General features: G+C 36.9%; 2 protein-coding genes across 3 annotated transcripts in view; one reads left to right on the top strand and one right to left on the bottom strand.

Annotated features, from left to right (window-relative positions):
- col9a1b (collagen, type IX, alpha 1b) overlaps window positions 1–20,351 on the top strand; it is a 28,030-nt gene extending 7,679 nt beyond the window's left edge. The window contains exons 13-37 of one of the 2 annotated variants that reach the window (XM_030156360.1): window positions 91–144; window positions 1,021–1,074; window positions 1,261–1,293; window positions 1,378–1,434; window positions 2,074–2,127; window positions 3,848–3,901; window positions 3,994–4,047; window positions 4,188–4,241; window positions 4,322–4,375; window positions 5,917–5,970; window positions 6,055–6,108; window positions 6,250–6,303; window positions 6,940–6,984; window positions 7,088–7,141; window positions 7,229–7,282; window positions 8,657–8,710; window positions 9,406–9,477; window positions 9,667–9,702; window positions 9,812–9,856; window positions 9,971–10,003; window positions 10,105–10,251; window positions 14,454–14,508; window positions 15,412–15,600; window positions 19,178–19,255; window positions 19,338–20,351. In XM_030156360.1, the coding sequence (XP_030012220.1) occupies window positions 91–144; window positions 1,021–1,074; window positions 1,261–1,293; window positions 1,378–1,434; window positions 2,074–2,127; window positions 3,848–3,901; window positions 3,994–4,047; window positions 4,188–4,241; window positions 4,322–4,375; window positions 5,917–5,970; window positions 6,055–6,108; window positions 6,250–6,303; window positions 6,940–6,984; window positions 7,088–7,141; window positions 7,229–7,282; window positions 8,657–8,710; window positions 9,406–9,477; window positions 9,667–9,702; window positions 9,812–9,856; window positions 9,971–10,003; window positions 10,105–10,251; window positions 14,454–14,508; window positions 15,412–15,600; window positions 19,178–19,255; window positions 19,338–19,534 (1,689 nt within the window). In that variant the 3' untranslated portion in view covers window positions 19,535–20,351. The remainder of the gene's footprint in view (window positions 1–90; window positions 145–1,020; window positions 1,075–1,260; window positions 1,294–1,377; window positions 1,435–2,073; window positions 2,128–3,847; window positions 3,902–3,993; window positions 4,048–4,187; window positions 4,242–4,321; window positions 4,376–5,916; window positions 5,971–6,054; window positions 6,109–6,249; window positions 6,304–6,939; window positions 6,985–7,087; window positions 7,142–7,228; window positions 7,283–8,656; window positions 8,711–9,405; window positions 9,478–9,666; window positions 9,703–9,811; window positions 9,857–9,970; window positions 10,004–10,104; window positions 10,252–14,453; window positions 14,509–15,411; window positions 15,601–19,177; window positions 19,256–19,337) is intronic. The other variant, XM_030156361.1, reaches the window with a different exon arrangement.
- A 128-nt stretch (window positions 20,352–20,479) lies between these two features.
- Window positions 20,480–26,002, bottom strand: part of LOC115434420 (collagen alpha-1(XIX) chain) — a 127,315-nt gene continuing 121,792 nt past the window's right edge. Inside the window, exon 53 of the mRNA XM_030156358.1 lies at window positions 20,480–23,986. Coding sequence (XP_030012218.1) covers window positions 23,886–23,986 — 101 coding nt within the window. The 3' untranslated portion in view covers window positions 20,480–23,885. The remainder of the gene's footprint in view (window positions 23,987–26,002) is intronic.

Genomic DNA, 26,002 nt, shown 5'->3' with positions numbered 1-26,002 from the left:
ATGTATTTATGTGACAATATAAATTAATATTTTCTACTCAAAGCGATCTCCACCCATAGAGTTTTATTTTCTAAATTTGATTTTCAAAAGGGACCACCTGGGCCTGGAGGACTAGCAGGTGAAGTAGGAAAAGGTGGACCACCTGTGAGTACAAGAAATCAGACACAAACACAACTTGTTGCATTTTACAGACTTCATAGTTGACCATGTCAATAAAAAAAAAAAAAAAAAAAGGATTAAAATCCTTTCTTTATGTCAGCACATTTTGAATAAACTCAAGAAACTGGCTAAAAGTTACAAAAAACTATTTGAAAGATAAGAAACTATCAACTTGTCTTTCTTGGAGTTTTATTGTTATTTCATTTCCCTGAATCTGTCTCTCTATTATAGCTAGATATTGGTTATTATTTTGCCCTGTGGCTGTAGATATCAGTATCTTCAGATAATGTATTGATTAAAGCATAACTAAGGTAAATGTTTGTGTGACATTGTAAAATGTATTATGAGTTTTACGCATGTTTCTTGTAAGGCAAGGCAAGGCAAGTTTATTTGTATAGCACATTTCAGCAACAAGTCAATTCAAAGTGCTTCACACAGGGCATTGAAATAAAAAGAAACACATTTAAAACATTATAAAAGAAACATATAAAAGGTGATTAAAAACAGCAAGTAAGAAAACAACACATAAAGTCCAAATAAATAAATAAATAAAATAAAATAAAATAAAATAAAAACACATATTAAAGTAAGAGTTGCAGTGCAGAGTTTCAAAAGAGAATATAAAATTTAAAAAGTCAAAAGCCTTTTGTAGTCAACATCAGGTTGACTACTATTGTACTACTCTTTAGACCACTGACATGGACTAAGAACAGTATAACAGCAACCAAATCAAAGCTTTTTTCCCCATAATGACATCTTATATTTCAGATGAATAAGGTTTCTTTTATTTACTCATATCCGGTATATGTACATTTTCTTTATTTCTATAGTTTTGACTCTTTTATATATTTATGTCTGCAGGGGGCCATGGGTGTGAGGGGGCCACAGGGACCTCGTGGACCAACAGGGCCCAGAGTAAGTGACACAACTTCGTGTGATGCCAGGGATGAAGCATGACACAGTTGCGACATTAATCTGGTCTTATTAGTGAGGCATCGCTAATTGCTGTCTTTTTTCATGTCATCTACAAAATCTGTCATAATGCTGATAAATTAGAATATCAAAGCTCTGATTTGCATTTGTATCTTTTCTCTGTTTCAGGGGGCAGCTGGAATGCTTGGCAGCGCTGACCTGGTAAGATGTTGATTTCTGAAGTTATTCTGTGATTTATTTATCTCAAATATTCTCTTACTCTGTGTTTATGTTATTGTTGTCCAGTGTCCAAACTCCTGTCCACCTGGAACTCCTGGACATCCTGGTCTTCCTGGTATGAAGGTGAGCAGAAAGGTCTTTTTTTTGTTGCATGAATTCAACCCATAAAGACCCAAACAGCGACTGGTGTCCAAAAGCATCTACTCATCTATGATGTTTAATACCTATTGATCCACAAATCCTATAAATCCATGTAAATAATTGGTGTAAAATGTAGTTTGTCATCTTTTCATGGTCATCAGATATGACCCATTTGGATGTTCAGAGGGTCCATAGTGAGCGTGGAAACTTCAAACACCGTCATCTTCTACAACATTGATTCACCAGTAAAACCCATGGAGTTGGATCAATGACAGTGGATGGAGACACTTGGTTTATGTTCAGTTAATGATATCTTTGCTGAAAAAGTCACTTTTTCTTCAGTTTTTTTGTTTTTGATGAAATAACCTTCAACTTTAATCTGAGTTTTTATGAACGTCTACATGAAAAGTGAATTAAATACATGACTTACACTGAAAAAAAACCCAAATACAGAACATCATATTATAATAAATGGTGATAAATGACTTAAGAAAAGTTAAATATAGAGGAAAAATTTGTTTGGAAACTGACACAAAAGTAGCACTGGGTCTTTATGAGTTAACATGTAACAGAATATAATGTGTTTAATGTGTACTCCCTCTTTTGTGTGTGTGTTTCTAGGGCCACAAAGGTGTAAAAGGTGAACAAGGAGAACCTGGAAAACAAGGGCACAAGGTAAACAATCTTGCAAAAGTTCTTGTTTGTAAACCCAAAGTTAGGCATTCATACTTATATTAAATGTTACACATTTTTCATACATACCAATGAGTGGAAAAGTACATAAGTAGTTACACAAAAAAGCAAAATTCCCTCCCACAGCAGCTTGAAATGCCATAATATTTGGCGTCAACAAACAATTATGCATGACTTAAAGTTGAAAAAGGGATTCTCGGCACCTTTGAGACAAGTAGTATTTGTATCGCTCTATTTCAAGAAGAAGTGATACATGCTTGTGTGTACTGCCTCCGACTCCTTGTAATGCATGGAGGATGATTTATTTGAAATGATGTTCAAGCACAACTACTGTTTCCCTGTAATGTGTCCATGCACTATATAAATGGAAATGAGTCTGGGCCTATCTCCCTTTATCACCCAGCACCAGGATATGATTTACTGTCCGTCTGCGTTCCATCCTCAAGAATGATTTTCTCCTTCAGTGAGATTTGAGAGGCCTTTTGGCTGTTTTCCTTTTACAAACATCAAGACACTTATAGTAAAATCTTATCAAATGAAGAACTAGATGTTTTGCTGGGGTTGAAATTATTTTATTCTGTGCTTTCAGCAAAAAAAACATAAATAAGTTAATACAATAAGTATGTATATCCTCCCGAGACCCAGTAAGTAAACATTTTCGCCAATTTACATTAAATAATTGCCTTAATTGGAAACGGCATAATGCAACAGTTTTTTTTTTCAGATACATTTTTTATTTAAACTTTTTAATAAATATATAATGTCCCTTTCAGTAGATTTTTTTTTTTTTTTTAAAGTAAAGGTCTTAAACTGTTGTCCACTACAGAGGACAAAAATGCATTGCTGGGTCTCAGGAGGATATGAGAGAACAAATGTGATTCTTGGTTTTTGTGGCAAAAACGAAACAGAACAGTTCACATTCAGTTTGAATCAGACGTTTAACTCGTTTCTTATCACATATTCATAACAGTGATTTTTTATTCGCTTTCAGATCCAAGACATCTAAACAAAGACATGGTTTCTTTCTTATCATATTATCAAGTTCATTTTATAAACCATTCTGCAGTCTGTTTGACTCTGCTTTACATCTTCTTCTTTTTGAAGAACAGACATCGCTTCCATTAAGATGAAATCCAATTTCTTCAATCTGAAAGTCAAACAGAAATAAAACTGTGTAAAAAAAAACGCACCTCATTTTAATTCAATCTCTGATGTAAACAAGTATGAACTTTTTATATCATGTATCTTTATGCTTTATTTGTTGTTTAGCACTTGGCAATATATTGTTCTAATCTAATAAAATAGATTAAAAGAAAATGTGCAGAGCTTTAGATACACAACCCTGTTATCTGTCTTAATGGATATGCCTCCTTAGGTCTACCACAGAGTCAGCAATAAATTATTTGTAATTTGCAAAGCAGGAGAGCACTCATTTGGAGTTAAATTGTCTGCTTTTGCCCTCTTGCAATCCATTATAAAGTAGACATTAAACACTTTTTAGAATGGTCGCCTCATTTTCTAATTAACAAGCTGTTGATAGAAAGAGCCTCTGGATTTTTCCTCAAAAGAGAAACCCTGATGGGATGTCACCTGCATTATGCATTAGGATGTGGTTGCCCCTTCAAATGTTACTGTTTTATTGGTAATTTCTTTGACTTAGCACCACTTTGTTGAAGTTGTTGCTTTTCTTTCACACATTCAGGGTGAGGAAGGAGACCAGGGAGTTCTAGGAGAAGTCGGAGCCCAAGGACCAACGGTTAGATATTTATCACATCATAGTACAGACTCTTAAATTATTTTCTTCTCTGTGCTCACTGATCTACCTGTTGATCTGTTTTGTCATTTCAGGGTCCTCAGGGAATTCGTGGAGCCACAGGAATGATGGGCCCCAAGGGAGAGATGGTGAGTGGGTTTGTTGTTTCTAAGCCCATGATACCTTCAGCAACATAAGATTTTTTTTTTTTTCTGAACTAATTTCTATATGAATCCTTGGCATATCTTTCAAACAGAACAGAACTAAAACTAATGTTATTCTCTTGCAGGGTGCTCGAGGTCTTGATGGAGATCCAGGTCCCCAGGGTGTTGCAGGAGCAACTGTAAGGTGTTTCCATAAACTAAATATTTTTCTAAAAATTGGGAACGTAGCAGTCATGTTCGTTTTGATGTGTGATTTCAGGGAGATCAAGGCCAGAGAGGTGTAATGGGTGAGGCTGGGCCTAAAGGTGAAATGGTAAGTAAACATGCCACATCCAAAACATTTTTATATTCTAATAAAACTGGGACGCTGTATAAAATGTATATAAAAACAGAATGCGATGATATGCAAATTCAACATTAGTCCCAACAGACTGTGCAAAACATATCAAATATTTGCTCCCACCATATTAAAATAAACCCTTTTTTTTAATACTGCATTTTCGCAGTTTAAACATTTCTACTGTGAATAAAATATGAGTTTATGAAATGTGCAAATCATTGCATCCTGGTGTTGTTTAGATCAGGGGTGTCCAAACTTTTTTTCAAGAGGGCCAGATCTGATAATGTGGACATTGCCAGGGGCCAGTGGTCCCTTCAGACATTTTTTAAACAGTAAAAATTACATATAAATGCGCTGTTCTACAACAATTTTATCTTCATTGTCACAATATCATTTTTTAAGATGGCAATGTAACCAAATCTAAGCCACTCAGGTGTGAACAAATTTAAAAAAAAAAAAAAAAAAATTCTGCCTTCCTTTCACATCTGGAGTCAGATAACATAGAACAAACTGTATGGAGTATCTCAAACTTCCCAGTTGATAAAAATCTTAACCCCACATTCATTTTAAACATGACTTATATGAGTAATCATTACTCATATTTTACTCAGTAATGCAAAGTCTGTTAACGTTTAAGATGAAAACATATGACTCTTACTCTTGTCTTTCATAAAATCAGAAAGTAATATTTTGTGTCACATCTACAAGTACATAACACCAGCAGTTAGAGGCAACTAACCTGGCAACTTGGTAGCCTGCCTTGGTGGCGAATTCATTTCACTCCCAGGTTCACGTGAAGAGTCACTGTTGTGAGTTTAAAGCAGCTTGAATTTGCTTCACTTTTTTGGAGCGCTCACTCCCTGCTAGCTTGCCGTATGCGTTAGCATATTTTGTCTGCTCGTGTCTCTTTACATTGAATTCCTTAAACAAGGTAACAGTCTCTTGACAAATTAGGCAAACATAATTGCCTCGATTTTCAGTGAAAAAAAAATGTAATTCCCATCTCTCCTGGAAGCGGCGGCCCTCACTGTCAACTTTCGTTTTTTTATTTACAGGCGCCGTGGTTTGAAATTAGCGAAAAAGGTTCACGGCAAAGTCACAAAGCCAGATAGAGTTAGAGTGGTGCTGCCACCATGAGGTGAAAGGAGAAACTGCATTTGGAACCTTTTATGATTCATGTACTCGGTTCAACAGTCCAAGCGGGCCATAAGTAATATAATATAAAACCCAAGCTGTGGGCCGTATAAAATCTGACCGCGGGCCGTGATTGGCCCCCGGGCCGGACTTTGGACATGCCTGGTTTAGATTGTATCTAGCATCCCAACCATTTTGGACATGTTGTAGAAAATACACTCAAAAAATGCATAAGACAACATGTTTGTAAGTGTCATATCCAAAGACAACCTCAAATAAACTCATCTTTGGGGAATAGAATACTTACAATAAATAAAAAAGTGTCATTTGTTGGACTTAAATATTGATTAAAATCATTGTTGCTTTATTTTTTAACTCAGGGTAGTCAAGGTCCAAGGGGAATAACAGGACTTCCCGGTCCTAAGGGAGAAGCGGTAAGTATTGTAACAATGATGGCAAATAAAGCTTTAATGTTCAGTAAATTGTCTAGAAACAGCTCATTTTAGTTTGTCCTTTAGGGTTTACCAGGTGTGGATGGTCGTGAAGGTATTCCTGGGATGCCAGGAGCAAAGGTAGAGCATGGATTCTACTGATGTACCCATAAATCCATAAAGTTTATTTTCTCCTTCTTTCTTTCTTTCTTTCTTTCTTTTTTTTTTTTAACAGTCATGAGTGTTTTAATCTTCATTTGTTCACTGTCTGTTTTTCTACAGGGAAGCATTGGGAAGGCAGGAGTTCCTGGAGAGGTTGGCCTTCAGGGACTTCCTGTAAGTATGACCCTTGTGACCTTTGACCCTAAACTGTCAAGTATGATTGGATGCACCTGAGTAAACTCCTTAGGCCCAGGGTGAAGTGCAACAGCTTATGTCTGCTGTACTGCGCTGCCCACTCATACATGTAACACCCATTTTATTGAATCACTTAATAGCACAAAAAACCTAACCTATTACTGTAAATAATGATAGACTTAACATTTTTTTAGCCATGAAACCATAATTACTGTCTTCCAAGGACAGAATTGAGAGACTACATTTTTTTCCAGCCCTCTGTTCTGTGATTAGTCTAATGAAAGGCATTAGAGAATCTGTTGGCAAACATGAACACCCTTGGCTGTGGCAGCATTACCAAAGGTTTTGTAGGCATAAAAAGTCAACACCTGATTTAAATATTGAGAGTACTTTTATCACCTTAAGCTTATTCGCATCAAAAGAAACTCAAACAAATATATTTGTATCCACTAAGCCTGTATTCTGTCTGTTGCAGTGTATCCTATTGTGAGCTATATCCTCTTTAATCCCTGACACTTTTTGACATATCTGCTGGAAATAATTTTAATTCTTGTTGTGAGAAATTGTTGTCATGATTATTGATGTATCACTTAAAGACGTCTTCTTTGTTTCTAGGGGCTGCCTGGTGTGCCTGGACCAAAAGGGTTGAGTGGCCCGAAGGTTGTTTGGTTGAATAATAAATAAATATCACCTACACTGTTTTTCCAGAAATGTTCTTCTTGAGATGCATTGAGAAAATGTAAAATCTGATTGTTTTTTTTAGGGAGATGCTGGTCAACCAGGGCTTCCTGGAACGATGGGCTCTGCAGGAAAACCAGTAAGTATGACCAAGATGTGTGGTAATTGCTGTCAGTCTTGTGTCATCTCTGTTGTGTGACTGTGTCATTTTACTGTCACTCTACAGGGAGAGCGTGGAGAACAGGGTGAGGTGGGACCTGTTGGACCCATTGGTGAACCTGTAAGTATTTCCTCCTAGTTTTTATTAGTTTATTTCTTAGGATCCTCATTAGCTTCTTCCACAGCATTCATGCTTGAGTCTACAAAAAATATCTCTCAAAACTTAATATCTTTCATTTCAAATACATCTCAAAAGCATTTATGAACACAGATTTAGGTATCCTTTAGGTATCATAACCATGGAAGCATTATAATTTTAAGCACAATAAACCAAGGTTACTATTAATCAATAAAATACCAGGTAACAGTCGTATAGCAGCTATGATATCAATCACTTATTAAAGGTAGGAATGCCGGCTAATTCTCTTGTGTCATGCATTATTTTCATTTGGATGATGCTCTGATAACAAGTGGATTTTTTCAAAGTTATTAAATTATTAAACCGGAGTTACTTGTTAAATTATTATTTATTTTGTTTGCATGTTGTAGCTGGTCAGATACTAAATGGAATGCGCATGACAATATTGCTTTCATTAAATATAGAACAGTGCCAGAGTTATTTTCTGTTGGCTTGTGTTGTTTCTGTTATTTATAACCCCCCTTTTTTTGCCAAGAAACCTTCTTCATAAACAGTAATGTTCAGCATATTTATGTGCATCCCTGGCAAATAATAGCGACACTTCTATAGAAAACCAGCAAGTGAATTTCAATGATGATGATGTTTTATGAGTATCTCAAAACTAACTTTGCAGCCTTAATCTGGACTGGTCTGAGGTCTTTCCAATCAGTAATGGACCCTAGTAATGAGCAAATTTCTAAATGACTCCAAACACTAATGAATTAATGATAGTTTCTATTATTAATGGAGTGGCAAAAAATAAGATTTATTTCTAAATTTAATCCCCAATATGCTAATTTGAGTCACTCATTGCATCATTACCGCATTATCATGGCATTATTACTGACTGAGTTAAACACAGCAGATAATCCATGTAGCAACAAATTAGTTATCACTTGAAGAAAATATAGTAGAAGGAACTCTGTACATTACATTGAAGATTTGTGTGTTTGTGAAAAGTGAAATACCAAAGGTAGTTGCCTAGTGGAACGCCATAGCTGTCATAGAGATTGGTTTTATAGCCAACTCTGCCTTCTGCAAGATACATAAAGAAACATTTTAAGCTAGATGAATAAATCATGACTTATGCTGCAGTAAAATCAAACAATACATCTTTGCACCTTTGGATGTCATATGAATAACAGCTGAGGAGAAACAGTGTTAAATCTTCTCGTAGAGCAATTCTATCTGTAAGTTTCCTGAAAACTGTAATTTTTGCTCCATTAAAACTGGATAAAAAAATTATTGTAGCATATTAATATAATTCATATGCCGATGGAATATTTGACTTTTTTCAACGTCTTTTCTACCATATAGGGAGATGTTGGAGAACAAGGACCCACAGGACCAGCCGGCAAGCCAGGTGCCAGGGTATGTCACTATTATTATGTTACTACTATTATGTATGTGTACAGAACACAATAACACTAAATACAGGATCTCAAAATATAGATTTAGTTTGCTGAGGGCTGTAATTTGAAAAATGTGATTAGTCTAAGTGTTAATTAATCATTGTACTATACAGACAAATCTCTCGAGGACATATTGATAAGGAGAGGAACTAAACAATAATGTGGCAGTTCTGTGGCTTTAAGTCTAGTGTAACTGAACGACACTGAAAAGGAGGGAAACCTGACAGTGTAAAGTTCTGGCTGTTGTTTCACTGGAATGTCTCAGAGAATAGGCCGGGACCGGATCTCACATGAGGTCTATTTTCACAGTAAGGAGAGACCAGAAAGTAGCAGGCTGAAAGAGCCCTCTGTTCTCCTGGCATTCCTCAGACAGTCAGTCGGCGATCAAAGCAGTATGGTGCACACAAACCTGTTCCAGAGAAGAAGATTTCTCCAGCATGATGTGCAAGAGAAAACAATATCCTCACTTTAAGACTGCAGTTGTAAACTTGAACTGCTGATATTTTGATGTTTTCAGGCTTGTTGACAGGTGTTATGAAATACCTGATGAATAAAGAGCCTGAGGGTATGATATTGGATTTTAAAGGTTACTAAGGAATCTTGACATTTTTTATGCAACCTTGCTTACCAGACAAACTTGTTTATTTGTTATAGGGACCTAAAGGTGACCCCGGCCTTCCTGGTCTTCCTGGTCCCCCTGGTCTGCCTGGTGTGAAAGGAGAGAGGGTAAGAAAACACAGCAATACCATTCAGATAAAAGATTATGTTTTTTGTTTTTTTTTTCTTCAAGAAAGTATAGTATGATGAATGATCAACAAACAGCTCCCTCTAGTGAGAACAAATGAAATATTTTGGCAGATATAAAGTGTGTGTTGGTAATTTAGTTAGTTAACACATTTATTTTGCATGTTACAGGGAGAACGTGGCGAAGCAGGACCCAAGGGAGAGCAGGTGAGAAATCCTGATAATAAATAATTCTCCTTGCAAACAGTAATTCAGCATTTAACCAAGAAGTGTTTTGCTTTGCATAAATCATCTCCATGCTGTTTTTTAATCATAGGGCATACAAGGTGATGAGGGAAATCCTGGAGAAAAAGGGGATGTTGTAAGTTGTTAAAACAAGCACATTTGCAGTTTATTTATTGCAGCTATTCATGAATACCAACAATATCCATCTTGATTTGTTTAAATAATTTGAGTTTTATAAATGGTCTCGTAGGGTGAAGCAGGAGAACCAGGAGTGAAAGGAGAGGTGAGTTTATACCATTGGAATATTTTCTGTGATGTCAAACCGTTGATAAAGTACTGCACTTTGTAATGTTGCTCTAATGTGGCATCTTTTTTTCTGTCAAGGTTGGCAACCCTGGTGAGGTGGGCCGAAGAGGTCCAGAGGGAAGTCGAGGTCAGCCCGGTATCGAGGGACCGCCCGGCTCACCTGGACCACGAGGGATGCAGGGAAACAGAGGTCCACCTGGAAGCAGAGGGTCCCAGGGTCCTGCGGTAAGCCAGTGAAAAACCACTCTTCTCTATGTGTGGATGTACAATACCTGAAACACATGACTTAACGACTAAAACTAAAAGTCACCACTTAGATACATGATTATATCAGCTGTGATGAAGAACAATGATGAAGGTGTGAATCTTAACTGGCCCCCAGATTCACAATGCACAACTGAATGCACAGTTCCTGATGCTTCACAGTTTGTGGCATTTTCTGTTTTCAATTTTCCATATTACTGCACATGGCTACTTTTTCATCAGTTAGAAGAAGTCGTATAAATCTGAACTCCCATTTTTATTCAGAAAGTGCTTTCAACAGTCAGACTACTACAGCATATAAGATAAACAGCTGCATACTTTTAAAGGTGCTACTTGTAGTGTTTCTACTATCAATTATCAAAAAATGACTTAAAACTATCAAGTCTCTTGTACCGAAAATAAAGACCTCTGAAGTTACAGCAAAGATGCCAATATATTGAATTGTATAGACATGAATTGAACATATTTACAGCAATGGCCCAAGGGGTGGATGTGACCACTAGAGGCAGTATTGAATCACTCTGCTGAGGATAGTGATGTTCGATACTACGGATTTCGTCTCTGATCTGATACCAAGTGAAATTCAGGCTGGTATCAGTGATACTGATCTGACACCAATACTTTGTACAAATACTCTTAATGTCTGGAGATATATATATATAAAAAATAGTGTATTTCAAATCGTAGCTTCATAAAGAATACAAGACATGAGAGTAATTATTGTTTAATTATTAAGAATTATTATAAAAATTAAACTTGCATATTAACCCTGTAAAGCCTGAACCATTAAATCACTGACAGAAAATTCCAGTTCTTTGAAAATGGAGCCTTTATTACTCCTTCTGAACAACCCCCAATTTTTTTTTTCAAATATCAATTTCCATGTATGAGTTTCAATTTTGTATCATATTTGATACATCAGGTCTCAATGCTCAAATATTATTGTTTTTGAACAAACACAAACATAATATAACACAAACATGTCTAACAAATTGGTAATTCCTTTTCAAAATTAGCAAAGTTCTGCCTCCTTCCTCATTAATGACTGTCTTGTAGTATCACTGGAAAGGCCTCTGGTGAACGAATTCCTCCCCCTGGTGGATTATCTGTGTATTACATGTATCTAATTGTATACATCAGGTTTTTCAAGAAAAAAAAATCCCACTGATCATGTAGAAGGCTTCAAAACTCGTGTATTAAATATGATACATTAGGCGTTATAGGGTTAATTCATGCGACATGAACATGTTAATATGAAATATGAAAATACTGAACATGTAACACTTCAACAAAAGCATCTAACATCGACACTTTCACTCATTCACAAGTTTTTGTTAAGGAACAACAGCATATTACTGTTTTCCCCTTTAGTCTGTTCAGTTTTTTTGCTCAGAACCTCTCCTGCCTCTGAAAAGACCCTCTCTGCTGGTACAGAAGTGACAGGAATTCCCAGGTATCTCTCTGCTAGTTTGCTTAGGGTCGGGAAGGACTGACTGAGAAACAACACACAGTACACACCTACCCACGTGGAAGAAGAAGTAGTTCCCACCAGTCACGTATCCCAGTAGTTTAGCTACTTTCCATTGTGTTCCTGATATACATTACCTCAAATGTCCGAAGTATCAAAAATATCAATATTTTGATTTGTGAATCAGTTCTAGAGTGTAAAGAGCTAGTATCAGAGATGTCGATATTATCGTATCGACCTCAATCACCAGTTGAGGATACCAGAGGGCCTTTGAACAAATCAGAAAGTATCAGAAAGTGATGGAATCGCAAAGAAACTCATTTTAGAGTCAAAGAAAGTGACAAAGTGATAAGAACTAGAAGCACAGTTGTTGTTTTCATCACTGGACACAGCTTTAAATGAAAAGAATGGAGTCTTATACTGAAATGGCAGCGTTTCTCTACAAGGCTGAGTTTGATTATGAGGCTTATGAAGGTATAAAATTATTATGTGATGTTAATATCTTTGCTAAGTTGGCTGTTTGTTGATCCACCGTTCAGACTAATCTGTGACAGTTCTGACTTTTGGATGATTCCAAACACCTCTTTAGTACAGCTATTGATAACACAAACTGTACAGAAAATGGAGATGATTTGTGGTTTTACTGTGGCTGTTGTAAACTACCCGCTGATGCAGCACACATAGATATAAGACATTTTGACCGACTATCAAAATAACTGGCTATAAGTTTTAGTTCGAGGAAGAAAACTTGATGATACATAATACAGAAGAGTGTAAACATGACCTTTATACCTTATTCAGTGAGTAATACAGCGTTTGGACACAGCGATGATTCATTGGTGTGTTCGGGAATACGACTTTCCCCTGCTGTTGAGAGTTTACAATATTAATACTTCATATAACCTTTTTACCAAGAGCACCTGTGTGAGGCTGCATGGTACATAAACATTACAAAAACAGGCCATAAAATCTTATACAGTGTATTACAGTTAGAGCTGTGAATATACACTGGCCTCATAATTCTGATTTAATTATGATCTAACCACTGGGGTGCCCATAAGGGGGGGTAAACATGACAAATTCATGGGGTCTAGCATTTGTGGGGGACCAATAGAACAGTGGAGGGGGTTCAGTGGATACAGGTTAGAAGGTGTGAAAATTTTGTCGAAGATTAGCTGTGTAATTCAGGAGTCAGACGTTGAAAGCATGATAAGTTTCAGTTTCAATTCACGCTAGCGTAAGTGAGTAAGTTTTGTACATCCCACACCCTCACCTACACCCTCCCCCTGGTCCAACAGATTGAGAAGATACTGAATTTATAAAGGGTCTGCAACGTTTATGCTTTCATGGGGCCCACGATTGGTAGCAGCGCCCCTGTCTAACCATATATCTATATTATAAAAGCCAAGTGACCTCTGTGTGCATGAATGTGTGTCTGGGGATTCATACAAAATCAGGAAAGAGCTGACTGCTGCAGTTTGGCATACTTATGTATTTTTGCTCAAAGAACAGACTAGCGAAAACGGCAAGTTGATAGGACCAGTATTTTGGGAGATATTACTCATTTTGGAGTATAACAGCCTTACAATCACGCTGCTATGGCCAGAACGCTTTGGCGGTGACTGCTGGACAAATGCGGTAGAACATGCATGAATATACAACAGCATAAAAATGACCACATCTAGATCATCATGGGTCAACATGGTAGATATCATTTATTTGTATAATGAAACGCTCAAAATTCTGTCACTTCCTAGAAAAGCAGTCAGTGAGTGCAAGGAAATAGGTAAAAAAACAAACAAACAAAAAGAAGTTAGCTACACCATAGATTTAAACCACCACTATATTCTTTGCTGCTACTATCAAGTCTCTTTTTTTTATTCTCTCATATTATCATTTTGACTGAAACCTCCCCATGCACTCTATTATATCATGCTTTATTTTGTCAAACAAACCACACAGACATCTCAGCCTTACATCTTATTCTGCACAGTTTACTTTTCATGTATTTCAAGATGCAGTGCTGTATGTGGAGCTCTTTTATCTGTCAGTAAAAAAAAAATTTAAAAAAATCTTTCAAAGGCTCATAAAACATGTATAAAACATTATATACTAAGTCATGACTATGGCTTCTTCAGCCTTGTGTTTCTATATGCACACTTTGATTTTTTTTAGACTGATGTTGTTTTAGTGGTCCAAATACACAATCAAACTCCAGCAACAGCAGTAAATATGTCAAATTACATCAGTAAGACGCTCTGAAAAAGCTGTTTCATGGAGGTTTTTAAGTTTTGGTACCCACCACAGGCTTCAGTAAACTAGTAACTGCATCCCGATTTCCTGCAGGCATATCTGTATTTTGACATCTTTGTAGAGCAGCCAGGAAAAAAGAGCATTTTCTTATAAAGATCAGTTAAATCCTCACCCGTATACAATACCCAAGTTGTTGTAAAAGGAGACGCTTGGAACTCCAAATTGTCACTTTTTCAAACGATAAAAGGGAAATCAAATTTTTGCTTCTTTATTCATCCAGGTTTATTCGAGGAAAATAAGGCTGTTTTTCCACCATGTGCTGTGAATTCAGTCGTAGTGAGAACATGTGTCGTCAATAAAGGTTAATGCTTTCAGAGCTGTGGAGTCTGGGTGTAAATGTTTCAGATACTGTCATAAAATGTGTTACCTTTTCTTCTTCCAGGGTAAAGAGCCAAGTGATCAGCACATCAAACAAGTTTGCATGCGAGTCATGCAAGGTAAGAAGTGATAGGCCTTTGACCCCATTTATCATTCCCCAGTGCCTCATTTCATGGCTTTAATCTTTCCTAGAGTGCCTCATTACACAACCACACATAGAGCCGCCCTGCGTTGTCTCATTGATCTGGGTGTTTTCTGAAAACTGTGAAGTTCAAAAGGAGGGTCTCATAACCAAAACATGTAATAAGCTTCAGCCTTTGTTTATTTGATGGATGAAAGATTTTTTTTTTTCCTTGAGCTTTAGAAATGTTTTCACTGAAGTCACAACCTCTGTTCTCTTCATTCTTTGCTCTTATGCCTTCACAGCTCATCTCCTATACTCATGACTTTTTTATACCCGAAGTGCTGAAAAATTAATTTCACCTCCAGCAGACCTGCACTTCTCTGCTCCAAGCAAAGAGTCTGCCTGGGAAGGAAACCTTAAAGACAAAAAAAAAAAAAAAAAGAGTTGTCGAGGAGCCACTGCATGAATTTTCATCAGCAGCCAGAAAACTGGAATTTTAAGTGCAAAATACCATGCAGCTAGGAGCCACAAGAGATTAATATTAGAACCGTTGCACCGTGAACATACATTTCCTATCGCTGATTGCTTGAAATAAAGAGTATTATCTCCTTTCTGCTCAATTTACTGAGGTTCTGTGGGGAAAGGTTGAAAAACAGGAGAAGCTCGAGGGATATTGTGACCACAGTTTCACCTTCACTCTGAGCTGAAGTACAAGAATTGTTGGACCATCGTTTTTATAAGAGTAGCTTTGGGCTTTCCAAAGATGAGTCTTCTGCTATCACATGATCCATTTCGCTGGTCTTTAAAGTTCCCATGATAACACTGAGCTACAATTGTTTGGAAACATTCGATGTGTGGTGGCCAAGTCTGCATGTCTCTGTCTTGTTTTGTCCAACAGAACAGTTGGCTCAGTTAGCTGCTAGTTTAAGGAGGCCTGAGTCTGGCGTGGCCGGTTTACCTGGCAAACCTGGACCACCTGGGCCTCCTGGGCCTCCGGGAGACAATGGCTTCCCTGGGCAGGCTGGATCAAGAGGCCTTCCAGGACTCAAAGGGCCACCGGGACAATTGGGACTGAAAGGACCCAAAGGTAGGAAATGAAATATCACTGAACGATAAAAACTCTGATGAAAACTTTGATATTAACCCTTTATAGCACATGTGTCAAACATGCAGCCTGGGGGCCAAATCCGGCTCGCCAAAGGTTCCAATCCAGCCCGTGGGATGAATTTGCAAAGTGCAAGTTAGGGCATCAAATTCAAAAATAATATCATAATAACCTATAAATAATGACAGCACCATTTTTTTCTCTTTGATTCAGTGCAAAAAACTTTAAATTAGGAAAATGTTTACGTTAAGAAACTATCCTTTAACAATAAAATGTGAATAGCCTGAAATGTCTGAAGTAAATTAAGTGCAATTTTAACAATATTCTGCCTGTCACTGAATGTTTTGTGCTTTTGTAGATCGGATCTGTAATGCACATGTATAATGATAAGTCGAGGCAGAATATTGATAAAATTGTAATTATATTTCTTTGCAAATTTCTTTTTTTTTTTCAGCTTATTCACATCCTTTTTGTTTGAATAGTTTGTAAATGTAAATATAGGCATAATTGGATGTTATTTTTTACACTAAAACAATTTGGAGTTGTCATTATTTATTGGCTATCATGTTATTATTGTACTGGTCTGGCTCACTTCAGATTAAATTGGGCTGAATGTGACCCCTGGAAGAAAATGAGTTTGACACCCCTGCTTTATAGGGCACTCATAGAAATACCGTCATTTCCGGTCTATAAACCGCTACTTTTTTCCACACGCTGTGAACGTGCTGCTCAAAAATGATGCAGCTAAATTATGTTTTCTGGGCTAACGATCAATCCGGCTGTCAAAGAAGGAAATAGAGCTGCTGCACGTAAGCTTGGCATCAATGAATCGATAATGAGCTGTTGGAGATGGGTGGGTGTGGCTTATAGTCAGGTGCACCTAATAGTCTGGAAAGTACGGTATGTGGAATTCAAAATTTCAACCTTAGTGTGTTATTGGAGGACCTAAGAAGAATGTGTTACTTTTGTGAAATTTTTAAAAATATTTTATTGTTATGTAGAAAATCAAGGTCAGTGGAGATACCATATTTGGTTCCTTGCCCATAATTGCCAAAAAAAATAAAAAATCCAAGAAGTTTATATAAAAAATACAAGAAAAACACATGTAAGGTGAAAAGAACATCACTTGTAGAGTATTACAACAACTTAAGTGCTGATCCAGACACCTGTCAACATCCACATTATCCCTTTGAACATCATTCCTTACATTAGTACCATTACTTCATGGTACCTAACAAAGCAGGTACACTCACTGTTCATGCAGAGGTGGACCTTACAGACCTTGTAGACCCCACTTGACCTGAGATTGTTGCCTCACTGTCCTCACTGTAACTGTTGCTGTCACTGTCTTGTAATGTATGTGGAAATGACCAAAAATAGTCAGTTGCCTGATAAAGGGTTAATGCATGTTACAGCTGCACAAGAGACAAAAACACAGTGATCTGAAATAAGGTCGAATATAATATAAAATGTTAATGATAAATAATCATGATACATAAATGCTCCTGTTTAAATATACACAGCCTGGCCAGAAAACCCACTCTCTAACTGGATTTAACAAAGCAAATATGTAAAAGCCCAAGCCATAATTACTGTTCTTTAACCCTGACTGATGCACAAAGTAGTTTCTCATCTCTTAATCCACCAGCATTTTACTAGAAAGCATAAATACTGGACATTGCTCAGGATTCATCAGACTCAAACTGTTAAAGAGTGGTCCTGGGAGCATGAGACATCATTTTCACACATGGATTAGTCACCACAGAGTCCAGACCTGAACCCCATTGAGAGTCTTTAGGATGTGCGTGAGTGGATTTGATGCAACGGTCTGACTTTCCCCTTGTCAATACAAGATCTTGGTTAAAAATTAATGCAACCATGGGCATAAAAAATATTGTCAGAGGAGATAAATTATGTATAAATGAACATTTCTGGCTGTTTTATTTCATTTCTCTTTATATTTTCTTGAAAGGGTAAACGAGCCAGTTTGCACAATACATTTGATCCATTAAAACTCACCTGCCTTTCACACAAGGCTGTGGTTCAGTTGGTAGAGCGGGTCGTCCAATGACCAAAGGGTCAACGGTTCGAATCCTGGCTCCAACTGTCCACATGTCCACATGATGAAGTGTCCTTGGGCAAGACACTGAACCCTACATTTCTCCCAGCGCCTTGCATGGCAGCTGCCGTCCACTAGTGTATGAATGGGTGAATGTGAGGAATTGTAAAACGCTTTGGGCACCATGAAGGTGTAGAAAATGCGCTATATAAGATCAGTCCATTTACAAGATTTAATTTAAAGTTACATTAGTTTAACATATAATTATCAGAAAAATATGAGTGTTCTATGTTAAAAACTTTCTTCTTCAAGGTTGTTTTTTTTTTAATATTTGAAATGCGAGTTTAGATCGTGATCCAAATAAAATGAACAACCACCTCCATCTATGAGAATATATTTATGTACATACGTAACTGTGAAAAAGTCCTAGGCCAACATCAGGTTTGTTGTAAGTAGGACTCTAATGACCACACAGATTCACGGCCTCTATGTTAAGATGCAGTGTGGATATATGTGAAATATGTACAGCAGTAAAAACAAAAGTTTCAGGGAAAAAAACATCTCCTACAAAACCAAAGTGGTAGTATTTAATGGGACCTCCCTTTCCTCTGATAACGTCTTTAACCCTTTTGTTCAGACAATATGACATTTATTGCATATGCTGTATTTTCTGATGCTTTATACCAGGTTTCATTCAACATGTCAGATTTCTAATTGTTTGTGCTGTTTCTTATGAAGAGGACAGGGGGCACACTATGTAGTAACTTTAACTTTTAAAACCCATTTAATACAGTTTTTTGTGTGTCCTTCAAGGCTCTCCACTCATTTCATGCATTTATTTGTTCTATCTGAAGAAAAGAAAATGAGAAATAATTTGTATGCCCCTTTCAACCCCAAAACAACAAAGCGAAAGGTGACCTAAGACTATACAGTACTATATATGTAGTAATTTTTATATTCTTGTATAATATTTTTTAGAATTTTACTTTGTTTTTCAGTCCACAGCTTAATATACTCCTCAGTCCTTCTACAAAACAGTGGACCAGATGATTGAGATTGTTATGTGAGACTGTTATGTATAATAGATTCCAGGCAAATGTGACCCAGAAGAATGTAATATTTTTTATGACAGTGTGAACATCATAAATCACACTGAATCTGTTTGTGCCACTTCCATACATAGCCCTAATTTAAATACACCTGATTTTTTCCTTTACTCCAGTTTTAATACTCATAAATTAAACTCATTCAACTTTTATGTCACTCTCGATCAACATTTATCGCAATCCTGTGCTGGCAAAAGTTGCAAATTTATAAATTATTCCAGTGACCTCCATGTTTGTTCAGTATAATAGCATGCTCTGTGTTATTTTGTACATGTAGATAGATAAAACCAGTCGATGCTGGATTGAAGAGTGAAACAATAAAAAAAACATCAAATGAAGTTATGACACAACTGTCAGATTACACAAAGGTCCTCACTGTATTTATGTGTAACAGGTGAAATGGGTGACAGAGGTTCCAGAGGCCCCACTGTACGAGGACCAAAGGGTCAGCCAGGACCTCCTGGACTTCCTGGTGAGTCATTCTTATCTTTTGAATAAGTATTTCTATCCTAAAATTAACAGTGGCAGTCCTAATAAACACATTGTGGTCACAGGTGAGCCTGGCAAACCAGGTTACGGTCAGGATGGACGGGACGGACAAAGAGGACCTCCTGGAGTTCCTGGACAGCCCGGTGTCCCTGGACCACCTGGTTCAGCTGGTCCTAATGGTTACTGTGACCCATCAGCCTGCAACCTGCCATCAGGGGCTGCCCAACAGTCTCTGGATGTGAAGGGACCTGCAGGAAATTAAGAGCCACTCTGGCATAGAGACAGAAAAACTGTTGGATTGTCTCCCCCAAGCACACAACATTTTTCACACTTTGTCCTCAGGAGCTGTGGTTTGTGGTGCTTTCCATCCATTAACCTCTAGTCTTGTGAGCATGTTCTGTGCCATTCACGTCTCCATCAGAGGACGCCAGCCTCTTCAAGTTGTAAAACACAAAACATTCTTTTTTTTCCATGTGCTGCAAAAATCATTCACTTTCTGGTGTTATTTTTTTTTTTTTTTACACGGAAATGTTTTTGATAATCTCAGAAAGGTGTACTCATGCTTCTGAAAAGGAATGAAATGACTGGAAACATTTGTGTATCTCACTCTCCCTGGACCTCCGCTTACATTTTCTTTTTGTATGTTCTCCATTTACCCTGTTCTCCCCGATGAAAGCTCACAGATTGCATTTCATATAATAACCCAAAGCAGATCAGGGTTTAAATGTATGGTCTTAGTGCCTTTCCAATGAGTTTGTGCCGTGTGTGTGTTTGTGTACGTACGTATAAACCTGCTGAAAAACACACAAACAGATTTCTGCATGTCCGACTGCCTTTTCAGCTCTGCAGCTCAAAATAAAAAGGAGAGAGGAAGTAATTTTCATTAAAGTCACACTGACTTGAGCGTATGATGTAAATCTGTAAATTGTTTGAATTGTGGTTAATTATATTTCCTATAAAATGACCTGATGTGAGATTTTGTCTCATTTTACAGAAGAATATAGTTAATATAGTTTGACATGACATGACAGACGACACATACAAACTGTTATTTATTTCACAAATAAAATAAACCAAAGGTATGCTTTGGTATGTTTTTATTTTATATTCTAGCAGGACTATAATAAAATGTGAAATAATGATGTTTTAAAAACCTTCAATTAAATCAAGAAAGAATGTGTGATGAAAATACAACACAACACAGGAATAAAGCAACGGATAACATTTATTGCACACGTGTAAGGCAGGGACTGTTAGTCAGTGTAAATAAAAGAAAAGTAAAATAAAACAGAACCTCTGAAATCTGGTAACCACAAACAAAGTGGACGATCCTCCACTTGAGGGACATTACTGGCCCTCTTCTTTAGCCAACCGATTGTGATGCGTGGGACTAAAACACATCCCTTTTCCCACAAACACAGAAAGTTTCAATTGCTTTTGAGCGGAAGGCAACAGTTAGTGTTGTACGTTAACATTTCACCAAAATAGCTCATTATGTAGACGTGGTAAACCAAGACTGAGGTAGATGTTCAACGAAACAGACTTTTTCAGAAACACACATTTAATTCACTCTACACAACATGACCTACAAATAGCGCAGGAGATACAGCGAGAGCAGCAGGTGGACATTTTTCATCTGAGGGACCACCTGAGAGACTGAGCTGTATTGTCCTTTATTACAAGCTTATTTACAAGAGTAGATTGTATGTGACAGCAGGGTCAGCTGTGAGTGTTAAAAAATAATCAATAATGAAATATATGCTCTAAATAACTTCTTCATGATTACATTTGCTTTATGTGCCATGACTATTTTTTACATGTATAACAGCGTCATACAAAGAATTTAAGTATAGTTTGTTTTAATGTGACATTTTTCTTCTCACAATAAATCTTTCAACTAAAACCCTGATGGAAATTGCCAGTGAAGTGGTCTGTGACACCAGTAGCCATTTTGTGTTAGTTATCACACCGTTTAGCTAAATTGAAGTCACAAACCAGCGCACATTAATATCAATTCCAACTTAATTACATACAAAGTGAGAATAGCTTTCATCAGAATTAACAGTTGAGATCATGTTTGTTTGCTGACGCTGTCTCGTTTAGATTCGGTCAAGGTCGGTTTCATTGTCTTTGAGGGGAAGCCATTAAGTCAAATATGAAAATTATTAAGCTTGAAGAGAGGGAAGTCAAGGGAAAATAAGGAGATTGTACGTCACCTATTCTATAACCCAAAGAAAAATTGTTTTTCAGTCACATTACAAAGCATAAAGAGATAGAAACATGTCCAGCAGGGGGCTCCTTTAACCCACAAATGAAGTCGCTGGCACACTTGTGATTTAAAACCCATCTAATATTAAACCCACTCACACTGATAAAGTTTACCAGAGATAAAAACCAAGCTGACATTTTATGAAAAATATAAAAAAATCATGCTCTGTTACTTCAGAGTAGGATGTGAGTTATAATTTACACGTGTAAGAGAAGTATGAAGCCTTTCCATAATTCTAGACTGAAAGTTTGAAAGAAGAGAAAAAGCATCAAACTGATCTTAAAAGATGAAATACAGAAAGACATGAGTTTTTATGTTTCAGATACACCCACATAACTTTTCAAACATTAATCACAGCATGACACTTAAAAGTAAAATTAAAGCCTTTGAGTCAAATTCTCATTAAGTTACGCTCAAAACATAAGCTTGAGGAAAGTAAAATGCACCACAATCCAATTATCTGTTTCTGCAATAGAAACCTTCATTGTTTATGGTGATTAATGCATTTAAGGTTTGTTGAATGAACTAAATTGGATATTTTCCTTAACATCTTCAAACAGAGTAAAGCTTAAAGACTGGGGAAATTTTTGTCATTTTGAGCGAGCCATTAAAAAGGGAATTTTCAGAGCAAATACACTCCAACATGTGAATTTCTGGACATGATCACGTCATCTGTCGAGAAGATTTGACTCAAAACCTTTGGAAAATCATTGACAACCACAAAAAGAGTCTTAAACTTGTAACAGAAAATAAATAAAATAAACTCCAGTCTTTAGATGACCCCAAAAACCAAAGATGCACAGAGACACACAGTGCTGGTCAGTTGTGAAAGTGAAAAACCAGGATATCAACCAAGACTCTGTTAAACAAACATGAAAATTCAAGTACATTAAAAGAGTATAAAGTTGTACCACGACAAAAAGATAAAAGCTGCAGTGAAGTTCTCCGATTTCCTTAGTGTGGCTGAAAATCAAAAATATACATATAAACCAAAGGAATCATCATACACGACAGTATGTAAACAGTAAATGTTAATAACAGCTTCTCACACACACACAAACTATCAATAACATCTGCAGAGATGTATGATCGATATTAAAAGTGAGAACCTTAATTCATCATTAAGATGACAACTTGCTTATGTAATTATATTGTCAGGTCCCATTACAAGCCCCATTAGACAAGAAAAAGAAAAACAAAATACACACCCGCTCAACTTATTTACAGATTAAACCCACAGTAAAGATGAATGTGAGGTCACATCGCACTTATTAAAGATTAATGACGTTTAAAGTACATTCTTTAAATCTGCCCTCAATGTGTTTGTGTGTGTTTTTAACAGTTTCGCACTAAAAGTAGGAGTTTTTGTGTTAAAAAAAACTATGGCAAAGCTCTGTGATGATACAGTATATTATGGCTGACTGAGCAATTTTAACTTAAAAAATGGGAAGACCTCCTCATCACTGATTACACTGCAGGTTGTTGTAAAAATGAGTGATAAAAGGTTAATTTCAGATAAAATAAAATAAATAAAACTCAATTATCCAGATATGTAAAAACCCACCTTCTAGCGATAATATTTCTTAATATTCATGCTACATTTAGTACAATAATCAGTCCCCTCATTTAAGTACATTCTTGAGGAACACGCTTTAAATAAATAATTTTCATATCAGACACATCTGCTGCACTTTGGTTGCGTAAGGGTTTTCAAAAATAAACAAAACAAAAAAAAAAAACAAACAAAACAGTTATTTCCTCACACCCACACATTAAACAGGCGTACTCATTCAGCTAATCTTTGTCTCTGTTTCACACACAAACACACTCACACACATACAGATGAGATGTACCTTCTGCCAGCACAATGGCTTATCTGAATAAGAACAGAAGAGTGCATAGGCATGCCCATTAAGCAGGCAAACAAATAATTAAGATCACGTTTTCAGACGGGACTGAACTTAACGAAACAAAGTCATTTCATGGTCTTGAAAGACATAATGAGCGCTGACAAGGAATGCATTACATCACAGTAGGGGGTGTGAAAACAAGAACTAGCTTGAAAGAACAGCTTTGCAAAAAAAGAAAAAAAAATGTTACTCAAAGGCTTTTTTTTTTGTTGCATTCAAAACAAAATTCAAAACAGCAATCCCAGAAGTAAAAGCCCAGACTGCATACAAATGTTATTGTAAAAGTGGACAAAAGAGGTCAGTTGTGAGTCTGTCTGACAAACCGCAGCTGAGGAAACGTTGTGATTCAGCTTCTTGGGCTCTCTACTGTATCTGTATCTGCCAACATGAGTGTCAGTGATGGACAGTGTTCAGTCTGGACCGTTCTGCCGAGCTCATGAAGAAGGAGGAAGACAGTCACTGGGGTCACACGTCCCAGGAGGTCCACGGGGTCCCGGAGAGCCAGGAGGGCCATGAGAAGAGATCCCAGGAGGGCCTTAACAGAGAATTAGATATTATGAATTCCTGCACCGGGCTATACTTTATCACTGTTGAGTGAAGCTTTCCATTATTGATAACACTCCAAAGGGTGTTTTGGCACAATCGTTTGCACAAATTCTGTCTATAGCAAGTGGCCATAGAGGATTAAAAATGGAAGTTGTGAAAATCTGCATGCAAGGCTGAGGAGGCAGGGAGCTGGCCCTGAGAGAGAGAGAGAGAGAGGCCTATTTACTTCATACAGATGGCAACATTAAGTGTGAAATACCATATGGGAAGGAGAATATAAAGTAATGTATGACTCCCTTACATCCACAAACTTACAGATATTTTTACACTAAAACAGATAACTAGGCTCATGTGAGCAATGATAATTTAGAATATGATATTAGACCCCATTTTCATCCTAATATGCCTTGGTTGTGTAGACTGAATGAGTGAAATTGCTTAGGGTTTATTGTGATGTAACATTTTTTTCTTATGTAATGCTTTAAAAGTAGAACAGTGTGATTTTTATTTTAATAGACAGCAATAAAGACAGTGAGAGTAGCTCGCCCTTCCTTTAATTCCCTCAATTATTAAGATACTTGGGCTGCATGCTTTGATAAAAAATTATACCATATTGTGATTACTTTGTGCAGTATTACAATTGCAATAATGATTTGAAATTACTAGCTTGGTTATCAAGGAAAATGCACAGATAACTGATTCTGAAATGTTTTTTTTCCACGTGAAAGATACAAAGTGGCTCACTGGAGGAACTCTGGTGGAATATGGCTGAATATTTCTATTGTGTCGTGGTCTTTTTTAAAATTTTCTCCTTACTTTTTCTATCTGTGCATTAGTATTTTGAAAGGGCCCCTTACTATGCAAAAGAATAACCTCCAAGCTCCAACTACAACCTAAAAATGGCAAGCTTTCACACAGACTGACTTGTTTTTATGTGTTGTTTCATTTTGCAAGATTTAGCGATTTTATTTTTTTCCTCGTGTTAACATGTTCCAGCAAAAAGATAACTTTCATCACTATTCCAGAAGGATAATGGATGGGGTCAGACTTATCTACAGCACTAGGAGCACAAGGTGTTTTTTTTTTTTTTTTTTGCCCATAGCTCACCCTAAATCCTCATCAATATTACCTTCTGGGCCTTTGAATTGCAGTGTTTTTTCCGATTATGTAATTGCTGCCAATACCAAGCAATATAAACAAATAAAGCTTCCACTTTCATGAAAGTACATTGATTTTCTCAATAGCTGAATCATTGGATACATTTTCGTAACTTAATGCATTCTGTCTTCTATTTTTATGATGTTGAAAGAGAAGCAAGATTTTCCCATCGTCTAACATAAGGTCATCATGCAGAATACACATTAGAATCTGTTACTTAGCAACAGTTTGAGGAAATTCACTCCACTCCACACCATCTCCTTGTCTCCCTTGTACAAACACAAACACAAGACCTCCTCACTGCTTGTTCCTTTCTGCAAAAGATACCACTTTCTTTCCAACTTAATAAACCAATAAAAAAAGTCCTCCAACCACAGGAGTGTCTATTACATCCAGTCACAGCACGACAAGGGAACTCAGCTTCTTCTACAGTTTATACAAAGTGAATCACAGCTACCGCCTTGTCCTCTCTCTCCGTGTACAAACACAATTTGCCCTTTTCGTCACCACCACATCCATCTTCTTCTTAACCACAGTGCTCACAGCGCTGTGCTGGTTGGTACAATCATCATCAGTGCAAAGGTGCAAAAAGTACTATGATCAAAAGTTTGCCTCTATTTCAGTTATTTGCATTTGCATGTTCAGACAGAAGACTCAGCTTGTTGCCATGTCTATTATGGTATTTAGACCTTGTACCTTGTTGCTGTCGTCACTATATTTCTTTACTGTGTATGTGTGTGCGTATGTGTGTTGCTACGGTACTTTTTATTCCATGCCATTTAACAGGATTTTAGTCAGCTTCGACTATGTTTAAAAGGACTTAATTACAACATTTAGAGATGCTAAC

The sequence above is a fragment of the Sphaeramia orbicularis genome, chromosome 15 (assembly GCF_902148855.1).
Source record: "Sphaeramia orbicularis chromosome 15, fSphaOr1.1, whole genome shotgun sequence".
NCBI lineage: Eukaryota > Metazoa > Chordata > Actinopteri > Kurtiformes > Apogonidae > Sphaeramia > Sphaeramia orbicularis.
Note: the sequence above shows the minus strand (reverse complement) of the source record. Positions and strands in the feature narration are given on the sequence as shown.